General features: G+C 34.7%; 1 protein-coding gene across 3 annotated transcripts in view; it reads right to left on the bottom strand.

The window, feature by feature from the left end:
- Window positions 1-679: 679 nt before the first annotated feature.
- Window positions 680-14,195, bottom strand: part of Nsrp1 (nuclear speckle splicing regulatory protein 1) — a 43,477-nt gene continuing 29,961 nt past the window's right edge. For all 3 annotated transcript variants that reach the window (XM_076869781.1, XM_076869783.1, XM_076869782.1), the window contains 5 exons: window positions 10,887-10,943; window positions 7,347-7,475; window positions 6,297-6,504; window positions 4,904-5,012; window positions 680-2,315 (listed from right to left, as the gene is read on the bottom strand). In XM_076869781.1, coding sequence (XP_076725896.1) covers window positions 1,247-2,315; window positions 4,904-5,012; window positions 6,297-6,504; window positions 7,347-7,475; window positions 10,887-10,943 — 1,572 coding nt within the window. In that variant the 3' untranslated portion in view covers window positions 680-1,246. The remainder of the gene's footprint in view (window positions 2,316-4,903; window positions 5,013-6,296; window positions 6,505-7,346; window positions 7,476-10,886; window positions 10,944-14,195) is intronic.

Below are 14,195 nucleotides of genomic sequence, written 5' to 3'. Positions count from 1 at the left end.
TTTACCACTAAGCTATACCCATAGTCCTTTTTCTATTTTTTTTTTAGAGAGAGAGAGAGAGAGAAAATTTTTTAATATTTATTTTTTTAGTTTTCGGTGGACACAACACCTTTGTTTGTATGTGGTGCTGAGGATCGAACCCGGGCCGCACGCATGCCAGGCGAGGGCGCTACCGCTTGAGCCACATCCCCAGACCCCCATAGTCCTTTTTCAATTTAAAAAAAATTCTGAGGTGCTGGGGTTGTGGCTCAGTGGTAGAGCATTCGCCTCACACGTGTGAGCCACTAGGCTCGAGCCTTAGCACCACATAAAAATAAATAAAATAAAGGTATTACATCTAACTACAACTAAAAAATAAATATTAAACAAAAAACTAAAAATATTAAAAAATACATTTTTGAGATAAGGTCTTGCAAAGTTGCTGAAGCTGGCCTTGAACCTGTGATCCTCCAGCCTTAGTCTCCTGAGATGTAGGATTATAGGCATGCACCACTGAACCTTGCCATCTGGATTTTAGGCTAAATGTCTCCATCTTTTCACTCTTAGATAGATACAATACATATATAATTTATTAACTTCCAAGGTTTCAGAATTACAAAGTAAAGTGATTTTTACTAAACAAAAAGAGGAATTGTGACATAAATGAAATTACTTTAAACATAAAAGCATGAATTAAAAGTACAGGCATATCATTATTTTTATTTTCATTTAGTCAAGTATGTTGTAGGTCAAGAAGTTACTTAAACAAGATGCATGATACATATTTTACACTTTTTTACAAATTTCAGAACAAAAAGTCACAATTTTCTCTATTATACTTATCAAACTCACATATTTTTATCTGAAATACAATATTTATAAAACAAAACATATCCTGCAACAAAAGCAACATTAGGAGAGTTGTTTATTTTTTAATAGTTGATATAGAGCCAATTTTCCTCTCTAAGAACCTACGGGGGCGGGGGCGGGGGGGGGGTTGGTGCACACTCATGGTTCTTGAATACAATCAAGAATGTGCTATTAACAAGGAAATATATATATATATATATATATATAAATTCAGCTAAACATTCAAGATAAAAAGACTAACTTCTAATTTAAACCTAAATAAAAAAGTGAATTTTGGATTATGTTTAAAAATACCTTCCCAATCCACTCCTAATATATTTCTTTATACCTTTACAAAGCAAATTCCAGGAGTTACAATGTTTTGTTCTTCCACAGATCTTCCTGTTGGGAGCAGCCATCAATCATCTTCTTTTTCAATATAGGTCTTTGCATTAACCCGTGCCATTTGCCTGGCCAAGTACCTGTCTCTAGCTGACATTACAGTTTCTTCATTGTTCCGCTTTGCAAACTTGCTCATTGCCTCAGGTGGTCTCTCTGGTTCGTTGTCCTGTTCTTGCCTTTCCTCTGTGAGTCTGTGTTTTGCTCCCAGTGATGTTTCAGAACTAGAGGGTTTGTCTTTTCTTCTTTCTTTGTCCTTTTCCATGTTTCTTATTTTGCTGAATCTTTCATGGTCAAGAAACTCATCTTTTGCCTTAGAATTTGGGCTGCCTTCCCGTCTGTCTCGATTTCTTTCTGAAGGCTGAACACTTACCTCTTGTTTTTCCCTATCTCTCAACTTATCATTATTTTCATATCTTTCCTTCCTTATTTTCATGTGTTCCTTCTTTGTTTTGTTTTTCTCTTCCTTCTCTCCTCCTCTCTCAATGTATCGGTCATGATCATTTTGTTGTTTATCTCTTTCTTGTTCTCTAGAGGAATATTTCTCCCTATCTCTCCCCCTTTTCCATTCTCTATCGTCTCTTTCTCTCTGATCTCTTCCCCTTGATGCATCTTTTTGTTCATGCCTCTTCCAGTGGGAATCTCTATGACTGGCCTCTCTGTGCCTATGAGAATCCTTTTGTTTTTGGTGGTCACGGTCAGTATAATAATTCTCTTGGTCTCTGGACTGCCTCTCTTGGTGGGGATCTTCCCTCTTCTCATGCCCTCTTGACTTGGAACTTTTGGTGTGGTGTCTGGAACCATGTCCTCTTTCTTCACTAGATGATGGTGAGTGGGATTGATTCCTGTGATGCTTGGAGTAATTCCTAGAGGTCTCTGTGACCTTTGGCCTTCGGCAGTTCATTTTGTTTTCTTCAATTTCATCATCCTCACTGCTCTTGGTATCAAAGTCACTGTCTGCATCTGGGTTTTCCTCCTTCTTTACACCAGTTTGGATAATGCATTTCTCCTGGAGTACTCTGTTCTCTGAATTTACTTCATCAGAGTAACCTCTTGATTTCTCTTCCTTTATTCCAGTCCTTTCAAAACTATGTAAAGAAAAATAAAATAATAAAAAAATAAGGTGCACATTATAGAAAGCAAACGAAGCATTCATATTATTTTTCAATATTTAAATCATACCTATTTACTTTATAAACTAGCATGGTCAAACAATTGAGAATATTTTTAATATTTGTAGAAATGAAATAAGAGAAAATCAGCCGTTCTCTCTTGGACTACTAGAATGTTCATAGACAGGGATCTATATAAGTTTCTCATTTTTTTTTTTTGCTAAGCCAAGACAAAGACTAATTGGGAAAACTGTTTTTGGATCAAAGCCCTATTTTCACAGTATGAAGTTAAAAGTTGTGATTTTTTTAGATTTTTTCATTTTCTTTCTTTCAAAAAAATAAAGAATAATCCTAGAAGTACGTGAAGATAAATCTTTTCAAAGCAAATTAGTGGCAAGTCCAATTTGTTTTTTATACAGGGTCTCACTATGTTGCTCAGATTGGTCTAGAACTTGTGGACTCAAGGGATCCTCCTACCTTTCAGTCTCCCATGTGATGGGACTACATACATACATACCACATCTGATTCCTAAATAATACTAATTAATCTTCCCTGTGATTAAAAGTGCACCAGCAATCTTCACACTGATCATAATAAAATAGAAATATGAATCTGTCTGTTAAGTGAATACTAAAATTACTTGAATCATCTACATTTTTCCAGCTGATCAGTTGGTTAACTTAGTGACAGTACTCACACATTCTGTTTTGTTTTTTTCTCTTCTCTCAAAGTGCTAGGCATCAAACCCAGGGACACTCTACCACTGAGCTACATCTTCAGCCCTAGAAAGTGCTCTTCTACTAAGCTATATCCCCAATCCTATTTTTAAAATTTTGAGACAGTGTCTCACTAAGTTGCCTTGCAATCCTCCTGCTTCAGTTGCTGGGATTACAAGCATGTGCTACCTTGTCCAGCTCATTCATTCTTATCACACACACTAACAACAACTTCAGTTCTCTTGGAACTCTAATAGAACTACCTTGACTAAAGAAACTACTACTAATTAGAAATTTAATTATTAAACTCAGAAGTGTACCATGTAAATGACTCAAAACTACACTAGATGAAACTGAGAAGTCATAATGCATTATAACTTCCATTCAAAAGCTAATTCTGCATATATACTTTATTAGACTCATGAACCTCATTTTTTTTGGTACTGGGGATTGAACCCAGGGGTGCTTAACCACTGAGCCATATCCCCAGACCTTTTTTTTTTTATATATACTTTATTAGAGATAGGGTCTCATTGAGTTGTAAGTGATGAGTTGCTGAGACTTGCTTTGAACTTGCAATCCTTCTGCCTCAGCCTCTCAAGCTGCCAGGATTTCAGGAGTGCACCACCATAACCAGATTCTCATAAATTTTATAATCAAAACCTAGCAGTTTGGGGATGACTGGGGATAAATATAATTCTAGCAACACAGACACAGATCTTCTAAATAGAATGTTTCTTTTCAAGAAAGTCTGCTTATTTACATGTTTAGGACAAATTCTCCTTTTTTAACCTTCAGCTATATATTTATAGCATAATTACCTTACTATCCCATAATAATACCTTATAATTTTATTTTAAATCCTCCAATCCTTTGCTTTTTAGATCAGCACTGTTTAACAGAAATTTCTGAAGAAACAGCAGTCTATGAGCTATCCAGGATGATAATCATTAGCCAAATATGGCATCTCAATACTTGAAATATGGCCACTGTTGATTAAAAGCTTAGATTTCATTTATTTTTAGTTTAAATAGCTACATGTGACTAGTGGTTACGTAATGGACAGTGAAGTGTTAGCTGCTGGCATGTGAATCTTCTGTTTTATGAAGATTGGGTTCTAGTTAAGAAAATAAACCACTTTCCTTTTATAAATTGCTTTACATTTAAATACTATATAAACAGCACATAGAGTGTTGTATGATACCTCATTCATTTCAAATTTCTCCTTAATTCTCACATCAGTCCTTGTAAGGCACCAGGGCCATGAGAGAAATCTATATTTTGAGTTTAAAACAAAGAAAACAAAACACCGTAACCTGATTTTGCTTATCCTTTAAAATTATTCATAAAATAGATAATTCAGAAATTTGTACATTAGAAGTTTAATATGTCTTTGGTTTTTATAGAAGTTATACCCACTGCTGCTCCAGTACTAAGATTAGAACCCAGGGGCACTCTACCTCTCAGCCCATTTTCTTTTGAGACAGGGTCTGGCTAAGTTGCTGAGGCTGGCCTCAAACTTGAGATACTCTTGCCTCAGCCTCCTGAGTAGCTAGGATTACACACATACACTATTGCATCTGACATGGTTTTATGATAATATTAAATTCAATGACAGAGAATATTCTGACATAAATTATAATTATTTTTGTGAACTGCAGAATAAAAATAATCTTGAAGTAAATCTATAGATATTTATATCAAGAAACTACAAATTCTTAGCTATTCAGTTAGGTCAGTTTGGTGGACAGTATAACATGCAATACTGTGATACTCTGAGTGTTAAAATGACCCCATAACCAAGATTATTATCAGTACATTCTAATATTCCATTTGCCACCTCTCACCTAGCTTCACGAAAGCTGCATTTAGGTACTTCCTCTTCTCCAACTGCTTGATTTAATAGGTGCCTATAAAATCCACTGAGGTCTTTCTGTTTGGTTACATCCAAACGTGCTAAGGGAAAGCAAAAGACAGAATATATATTCAACAAGGCATAATGCATTTTCATTTTACATGTGTAGAGTAAATATCACACTGAGATGTGTATGTATTCTGTTCTTCTACATTTGGAGTTGGCAAACTATAGTCTACAGGTCAGATTTGGTCTGTTGCCTATTATTGTTTTTTAGGTACTGGAAACAGAATCCATGGGTATTTAAGAACTAAGCCATGTCCCCTCAGTCCATTTTTATTTGAAAATAGGGTTTACAATGTTGCCAAGCGTTTCATTAAGTTGCTGAGGCTGGCCTCGAACTTCTGATCCTTCCAAGGTACTGGGATTTTACTGCATGTACCATTGCACTGGCTGATACCTATTTTTATAAGTATGTTTTTATTGGAACACAGCCTTCCTATTTGTTTTTGTCCATAGCTACTTGGGCAGAGAGAAAGAGTTGCAATAGAGATCAGATAGACAATAAGTCTAAAATATTTACTATTTGATCCTTTATAGAAAGCGTGCTGCTTATGAACACATAGTACATGCCTAGACAGAATTTTATAGATTTGTTTTTTTTCCACTTAAGAGTTGAAGAGCACTTACCAAATACATTATTTGTAAGTACATGTTATACTTAGTTCTTGAGAAATGATCATGAGTAAATAGCACTAAGGTAGAATACTAAGATATTCTTTAGTCCCTGTACATATCTTCTGTCTTTGATCGCTATTCTTTTTCTAGCTGCTCAGTTGATGCTTCTTAAGTGGTGACTCTAGGTTCTCATCTTAGCAAGTATTAGAGTTCAAAGTTATATTGTTTCAAAGTTATATTGTTTCTGACAAATGTTATGGTGTTACATATACCTTGTAATAAGTGTGATGATTACAGTGAGATCAAAATGAAAACTAAGTGAAAAGTCCAGTAGAAATAACAGTTACTAAGTAGAATTCAACTGTTCTTAGTTAAAAACCTCATGTTTTTTTTTTAAATATATATATATATTTTGAAGTTGTAGACGGACAGAATGCCTTTATTTTATTTGTTTATTTTTATGTGGTGATGAGGATTAAACCCAATGCCTCAAGCATGCTAGGCAAGCGTTTTGCCACTGAGCTACAGCCCCAGTCCCCCAAAATCTCATGTTTTATATTACTATACAATACTATATATCTTGAACCTTGAATTCATATATGTACATTATGATCACATTATTAAGTCCAAAGTTTGATGACAGAGCAAATGGCTAACCATAAGGCAGAAATTCTGTTTCCCTCTACCTTTCCCTTTTCCCATTTTACCTTCAAGTGCAGCAGCCCTCTTTTCTCTTTCTTCCTCTTCAGCTCTCTCTTGCAATTTTTTTTTATAAGCAGATGTCACAAATGCCTCTTTATCATCAAATTCTCCTTTTTCCATTTCTCGTTCTCTTTGTATTTTCTTTTCCATTCTTTTTTCCTGTTCCTTTTTTCGGATTTCAACTGCTTTTAGTAAGTTATGAATATATTTTGGCTAATAGAAAAAAACAAGATTACTTAAGAAGGAGTAAAAATTAATTGTTATTATTCTGTAACTTTTATCATGAATTCACTAACATTGAAATTGTTAGTCCAAATAGGAGTGTCATGTCAAAATTCAATAAAAATCAAGTGCAGCAGAAATAGAAATTTATGTGATTGTGCTTTCAAAACACAAAACAAACTAAATAAAACACTTTCCCAGTGGTATTTTTTCCATGATAAACTGGTATTCTCTTAATTCAACATATAAATTAATCAGGAAAATTTCTATGAGTTTTTTATATGTACTGGAAAATTATTTAAAACAGCAGCTCCAATATAATTTGATATCTCATTCTACTAATAGATATTATAAGATGTGAAGATCAATACCCTCTCTACCCCCAATTTTTTCATACTAAAATTATGATCAGGATATGTGTAAGCAGATGATTCAATTACCAGCTAGGAAGCAAAACAAAATTGAGAAGACAATAAAACATGAGTAAACATGAACAAGGGAATAGCAGCATAATTTTGGTACACAGACTTTTCTCAGGAAAAAAATTCAAAAAAGTATTTGTAGAGGTCATTAAAGCAAAACACAGAATCTACAAAACTGTTAGATAATCCACTCTTAGGATCCTGTTAATAATACTATATATAAAGCTTTCAGGGTTCTAAATTCAAATCTATAATCTAAAAATAGGGGCTCTTCATATACTTCAGATATCAACCTTTGGACTCTAAAATATTATTGCACATACTTTTAATCATCTCTCAGATGATTTTCATCTTAAGATTAAGATACAAAATGCTGGTTGAGGTCAAAGAAAGTTTGATTTCGCTACTAACCTTCCGATCTTTTCCCAAAAGCAATTTGGGATTATTTTCCTCCTTTTTTTTCTGCATTTCATCATAAATACTGTCATATTCATACACAGTAGAATCTTCTGCAAGGGCCTTCTGAATTTCCAGTTTGGTCTTAAAACAAACAAACAAATAAATAAATAAATAAAATTGAATGTTTCAAAAATACAACCCAGTTGATACTTACTGCCAAAATCCTATGGTTTTTAAAAAATTATCTGAGAAATTAAAAAGATTCATAAATTGAAAATAAATCATAAAAACTCCTTCAATCACAGAAAATATGAATGTAAATTCTGGAGTCAGGCTGAATTTGAATTCTGGCTCTATGCTTATCATTAGGCAAGTATTCTACTACTGAGCTGCATTCCCCATCCTTTTTTAAAAATTCTGAGACAGAGTGTTGTTGCCCAGGCTGGCCATGAATTTGCCCAGCTTGTTTAACCTTTTCCTCAATCAAGGAGAGGAAAATAATTATACTAACTTCCCAAGTTGTGATAACTTAAATAATATGACAACTAAAATAGAGTCTAACAGAATATTATCCACATCAAAAGGTACAGTAGTCTGGCATGGTGGCACACACATATAATTGAACCTGGGGCCTTTTGCACGCTAAGCAAGTACTATACCACTGAAGTATACCCTCAGCCTTCACATCACTTTTTTTGTTTTCCATACCAGGGACTAAACTCAGAGGTTTTTAAACACTGAGCAATATCACAGCCCTTTTTATTTTATTTTTCATTTTGAGACAGGGCCTTGCTAAATTGCTGAAGCTAGCCTTGAACTTGTGTTACTCTTGACACAGCCTTCTGAGTTGCTGGGATTACAGGTGTGCCCCCTACACCTGACTTCATATCACTTAAAAAAAAAAGTTTGAGCTGCAAAACAAAATGTTTATAGAGTTTTAAAATATATAATGATAGGAAATATTTCATTAAAAGTTCCTAACATTTAAAAAAGGTTCCAAATATAATGTTAAAATGGAGGACATTTGTAATTTATTAATTAGAATATTACTTATAAATAACTTTTTAGAGTATCAGTTATATAAAATCCTCTTCCTTTGCTTATCATGGTCCCTTCTATCTTTTAATGTTCTACATGTACTTTCAGGCCACTAAAATCTTACCTAGTTTCAGGGCTAGCTCAACACTACATCTTAAATAAAGGCTTCTTTGAGGACCTTAATACACAATGATATGATCTCTTTCTTTTAAAGTTTGTGGAACATTCTATCTACACTGCAATGTTCAACTCTTTTTTAAAAATAATTTATTTTTCAGTTGTGGTTGGACACAATACCTTTATTTTATTTATTTATTGTTTTGTGGTGCTGAGGATTGAACCCAGGGCCTTGCACATGCTAGGCGAGCGCTCTACCGCTGAGCCACAACCCAAGGCCTTCTTTTTTTTTTTTTTAATATTTATTTTTTAGTTGCAGTTGGACATAATACCTTTATTTTATTTATTTTTATGTGGTGCTGAGGATTGAACCCAGGGCCTCCCATATGCTAGGTGAGTGCTCTACTGCTGAGCCACAACTCCAGCCCCCCAACTCTTAATAATACACTTTAAAAAAATTTTTTTTAGTTGTAGATGGACACATGCCTTTATTTTATTCATTTATTTTTATGTGGTGCTGAAGATTGAACTCAGTGCCTCACACATGCTAGGCAAGCACTCAAACACTGAGCTACAACTCTAACCCTTAATACTACACTTGATGTTATTATTTTCTAGTTGTTTCACAAGTCTGAGCCTTTTGCCCAGTTTATAAATTTCTGAGATATATTTTACAACCTACATTAGAATTTTAATATTTTAACCTACATTAAAATTTTTTGCAATATGGAACAAAAGAAAAATTCTTTAAAGTGTAAGAGTGATATGGTAGTCATTCAAAAGAATCCACCTAACATTCTTAGGTTTTTACATATCTACATTTGCTTTATTACATGTGCTAACTGAAAACCTTTGTTTTCTGAAACACTATTTAAAATATTAAGAAATTAATGCCTTTCCCACTTATCAATTTTAGAAAAGGAATGATTTTCCTATTCAGATGGTAAACTGGCACTGCTCCGTCCTCAAAACAGCCAGGAGAATCCAAAGAAGAAAACATGAAATCTAAAAAATAATACCACCACCACCCTTAAAAAAAAAAAAAAAAAAAAAAGGCAGCCAGGCATGGTGGCACACGCTTCTAATCCCAGCACTCAGGAGGCTGAAACAGGAGGATTTTGAGTTCAAAGGCAGCCTCAGCATAAAGAAAGGTGCTAATAAGCAACTCAGCAAGACCCTGTCTCTAAATAAAATACAAAACAGGGCTGGGGATGTGGCTCATTGGTAAGGTACCCCTGAGTTCAATCCCCAATACCAAACAAACAAACAAACAACCCCCCCCTCCAAAACAAAACCCCAAAACAACAACAACAATAAAAAATCCAGAAAGCCAGGGAAAAGGGAGACGGTAAGTTGGTTGTTTAAACGGTCATGTCTTTGTATATGTGATGAAAAGAGCTGCTAAGGGAATACCTGAGTAGTTATTAATTTATGTATCAAAGCAAAATATGAAGAGAAAGCAGAAAAACCCATAATTATAGTACAAGAATTTAGCATATGCCTCTCAGAAGAAGAATAGACAAAAAAAATCAGTATAAATAAATATAGATTAATATAACTGGCCCAATATATTCATGAACATTTTTCAAACATAAAAGGAACATTTATTAAAAAAAAACAGGATAGGGGCTGGGGATGAAGTTTTGTAGTATTACACTTCACTAGCACGTGTGAGGCTGAGTTCAAACTCTAGCACCACCAAAAAACAAACTATGAAGAAGAAAGATGGCTGAGCACAGTGGTGCACACTTATAATCCCAGAAGGTAGGGAAGCTGAGGCAGGAAGATTATGAGTTCAAACCCAGCCTCAACAACTTGGTAAGACTCTGCCTCTAAATTAAATACAAAAAAAAGGGTTGAGTTGGAGATATAGCTCAGTAGTTAAGTGCCTTTGGGTTGGAGATATAGCTCAGTAGTTAAATGCCCCTGGGTTCAGTTCAATCCCCAGTACCGAGGGGAAAAAAAAAAAAAGAAAAGAAAGAGAGAGAAAGGTTATCTTGCCACTGTTTAATAATGTTCTACAGCAGCAAAATCTAAGATATACTGGTGGAGAAGCAGGTCTATTTCAGGTCTATTTCTATGATTAGTTGTATCATGATAAGGGAGATTTTTTTCCCTTTTGAGTTTCAGATTTCTTAATCAGGAATGTGGGTAGGTTTGTGAGAATTTTAAAAGATAATTCTAATTCTTCATTGTGTTTTTCTTTTAAAAATCTACACAGGACATCTGTAATCTATATGAAGCAAACATTTTTATACATTAGAAAAAATGACTCAGCATAAAATTATTTCATTATACACACATGGTGTTTTAGTCTGAGCATCTATGTATCAAAACTGGTCCTTATAAGCTGAAACTCACTTCACCAAATGCACTTATTTTACTCATCCACCTTACCTGTTTCATGGCTTGCTTCTTAGCAGCTTCTCTCTGAAGGCTTTCACTCACGGAGGTCTACAAAATAGAAAAATGCTGTCACCGTTTAAACCAATTAAAAAATTCTTATCCAATATTCTTGTTGGCAACTGGTTTCTTATTTATAGTTAAAAGGGGGGAAAGATAGCTGGGTACAGCATGCCTGTAATCCCAGCTATTTGGGAGGCTGAGACTTTTGAGGCTAGCGTGGGCAACTAAGTGAGATCCTGAAAAAAGGGATATGGATATAGCTCAGTGGTGTATTTTTTTTTTTTTGGTATTATTTTTTAATTTGTTCTAATTAGTTATACATGATGGAGTTCTTGACTAGCATTTGTAAAGTCCTGGATTAAATCCCCAGCATTGTCTTCCCCCATCCCAAAGTAATGTGAGATAATGAATATGCTAATTTGTTTTACTATAGTTAAGTTTTTTTAAAAAACTATCTATATATCCCCTAACAATTTGTTGTCACACCATTAATATACACAATAAAATTTACTTTTAAAAAAAGTATCACTGGGGAGGTAGGGCGCTAAGGTTGTGGCTCAGCAGTAGAGCGCTGGCCCAGCACATACAAGGCCCTGTGTTCTATCCTTAGCACCACATAAAAATAAATAAATAAAAATAAAGGTATTGTGTTTAACTACAACTAAAAATATATACATAATTTTTTTTTTAAAGTTTTACTGTGACCAGGAGTGGAAGTATACAACTGTTATTCTCAGCTACCAGGAAGGCAAGGCAGGTGGACTATAAGTTTGTGGCCAGCTGGTCAAGATAAAAAGTAAAGAGGACTGGGGATGTAGCTCAATTCCTAGCAGTGCCAAAAAAGAAGTATCATCATGTATATAATGTGAATATATTCATTAACACCATATAATGTAAATTTATTAATGAAAACTGAACTACACACTTTCATTGTGTATGAATTGTGAATATATTAATGAACACTAAACCACATACTTAGAATTTATGGCATGTGAATTTTATCTAAAATATAAAACTATTGTTAATTTAATCTATACCTTCCGCTCAATTTTGTTGTGAATCTAAAATTGCTATAACGCACCTCCCCACACACACACTCTCTCAGCCCTAGGACCATAGGTTTTAGCCTATTGGTTATTTTCAGTTGTATAGTATCAGTAATTGGTGCTCTCCCGGCCATGGCAACAAACAACAAAATACATGTAATTCCAGTTCCTTATAATCACAGAGACAAACTTAATACCCAAAGGCCATACAAGTATTAGGACACATATTTAATAAATTAAAAAGGCAAAGAACTAAAAACATTTTAGGTGACTGCAACTGGGAGATGCCGATAACAAACAATAGCAACTAATGCTTACTGAGCTAACTGCTGTGCTAAGTGTATTACTTGCATATTACATGTATTACTCACTTAATCCAAATTTCCCTATTAAGTGATACAATGTTTTCATTCCTTAGAATATCAATTTAAACATGAAAACTGATAATAATAAATATTTCCAATATATTTTATGACTCAAATTAACATAAATGAAATATATTTTTCTTGATTCTCATGTGTAAGTCAGGGAAAACAAGGAACTGAGCAAGAAAAGAAACATATTTCATATATGTGCCTGACAAATAAAACAAAACTAAGATATAAGTGCGATCATATTATTAACCTCTAACTTCAGAGTTTCTACACTACAGAGTTACTACAGAGTTACTATAAGAAGTAAGTACAAAATAATGGTCACAAGGCAGACCTGGGGATGTTGGCTAACTTTTAGTCTAACTCTGTTATTCCAGGTAGTTTAACTTTTTTCTAGTTCAGTTTCCTCGTCTAGTCAAGAGTATTTATCTCACAAGGTCCCCCCCTCCCCCACCTCTTGGTACTGGGGAATGAACTTAGGATGAAATGAAATAACATGTAGAAAGCACTTAGTAGCTGACTCAAAGGGTTAGCTATCATTTATATTGTATTACTACGTTCATGTTTAAGAACATGGGGCTTGGGCTGGGATGTAGCTTTTTGGCAGAGCTCTTGGTCCCCAGCAACACAAAAATCAACAAAAGAAACAAAAACCAAGAAATTTAAAACGACATAGGGCTTCAGAAATGTTCATATTAAATTTGAAATAAAAAAAAAGAAATGCTCACATTAAATTAAGGGTTTTTTTTCCCTTGGAATATGATTGTTAAAACAAACTGTTCACTGTGGGAAGCCATTCTCGCACGTGATTTGAGTTACCTCCCTGGCTGGGTGAGAGGCACTCAGGCAAGCTTTGTCAGAGCCTTCCCCACCCTGTCTCAGGTGCGAGGGCTTGTCCATGAGGGGTTTGCCTGACCACTGACCTGAAGACCAATCACTGACCTTGACCTTGGAATGCTGCCCCCCTCCATCTTCACTGGATGGAATTTTCCCTTGAATTTTTTTGTTCCCCAATAAAAGCTCACTCCCTGGCGTGTTCCCCCCCACCCTCTCTCTCTGGCCTCTTGTGTTAACCTCACTACCGCATTAGGTGGTTGGAGGCAGGAGCTGGGAGGAGCCGTCTCTGAACTGGGCAAATAAGGTAACTGAGAGTCATGTCTCTTTAATTTAAACCCACTAGTTAATTTCTATGCTTCAAACCTCTATTATGAAGCTAGCGTGTTGGTCGCGTGGCCGAGTTCACCAGAAAAGCATGCAACTACATTCCACTTTGAAATATATTTTTCAGTGTGCTTAATAAAACACAAGGTCCATATCTACTTGAAGTTACATGATATGATCACATTTGCACCTATGAAAATAGGAAAATCTATCTTGTTGACTATTTAAAAGGCTGCCATGTTTCATGTTAAGATTCTTAGAATTAAGGTTTTATGTTCAGTATATCAATAAATAGGAAATGAGAGATACATACATTACCATAGGAGCTGTGATTTAACTTGAAATGACTTTCTAGAATTGACAAAGAGATTTACTTGGAACTACTCATAAGTAAAAATACACCACTCCCAAAAGCATGAGTAGATTAGAAAGAACTCTCCTTTGAGGGAGTCTTCTACTTTGCTGCTCTAATAACTACAAGCTAGAATCTGACAGTAAGAACAGGCCAACTGAACAGATATCTATCTGCCTTTAATAGTTACCCTGGTTTGGGGTGAGAGGGAAGTACTCATTAAAGCAGTTTTATTTTTTCTAACTTTATTTTCAAATAAGAAGTTGCAAAGAAACATATAGGAGGTACTATACTCCCTTTGCCCAACCTCCCCCAATGTTGACAACATGCTTAAATAAAACAGAACATCAATACCAGGAAATTGTGT

This window comes from Callospermophilus lateralis, chromosome 11, assembly GCF_048772815.1.
Source record: "Callospermophilus lateralis isolate mCalLat2 chromosome 11, mCalLat2.hap1, whole genome shotgun sequence".
Lineage (NCBI taxonomy): Eukaryota > Metazoa > Chordata > Mammalia > Rodentia > Sciuridae > Callospermophilus > Callospermophilus lateralis.
This window is presented reverse-complemented; position numbering and strand designations above follow the sequence as displayed.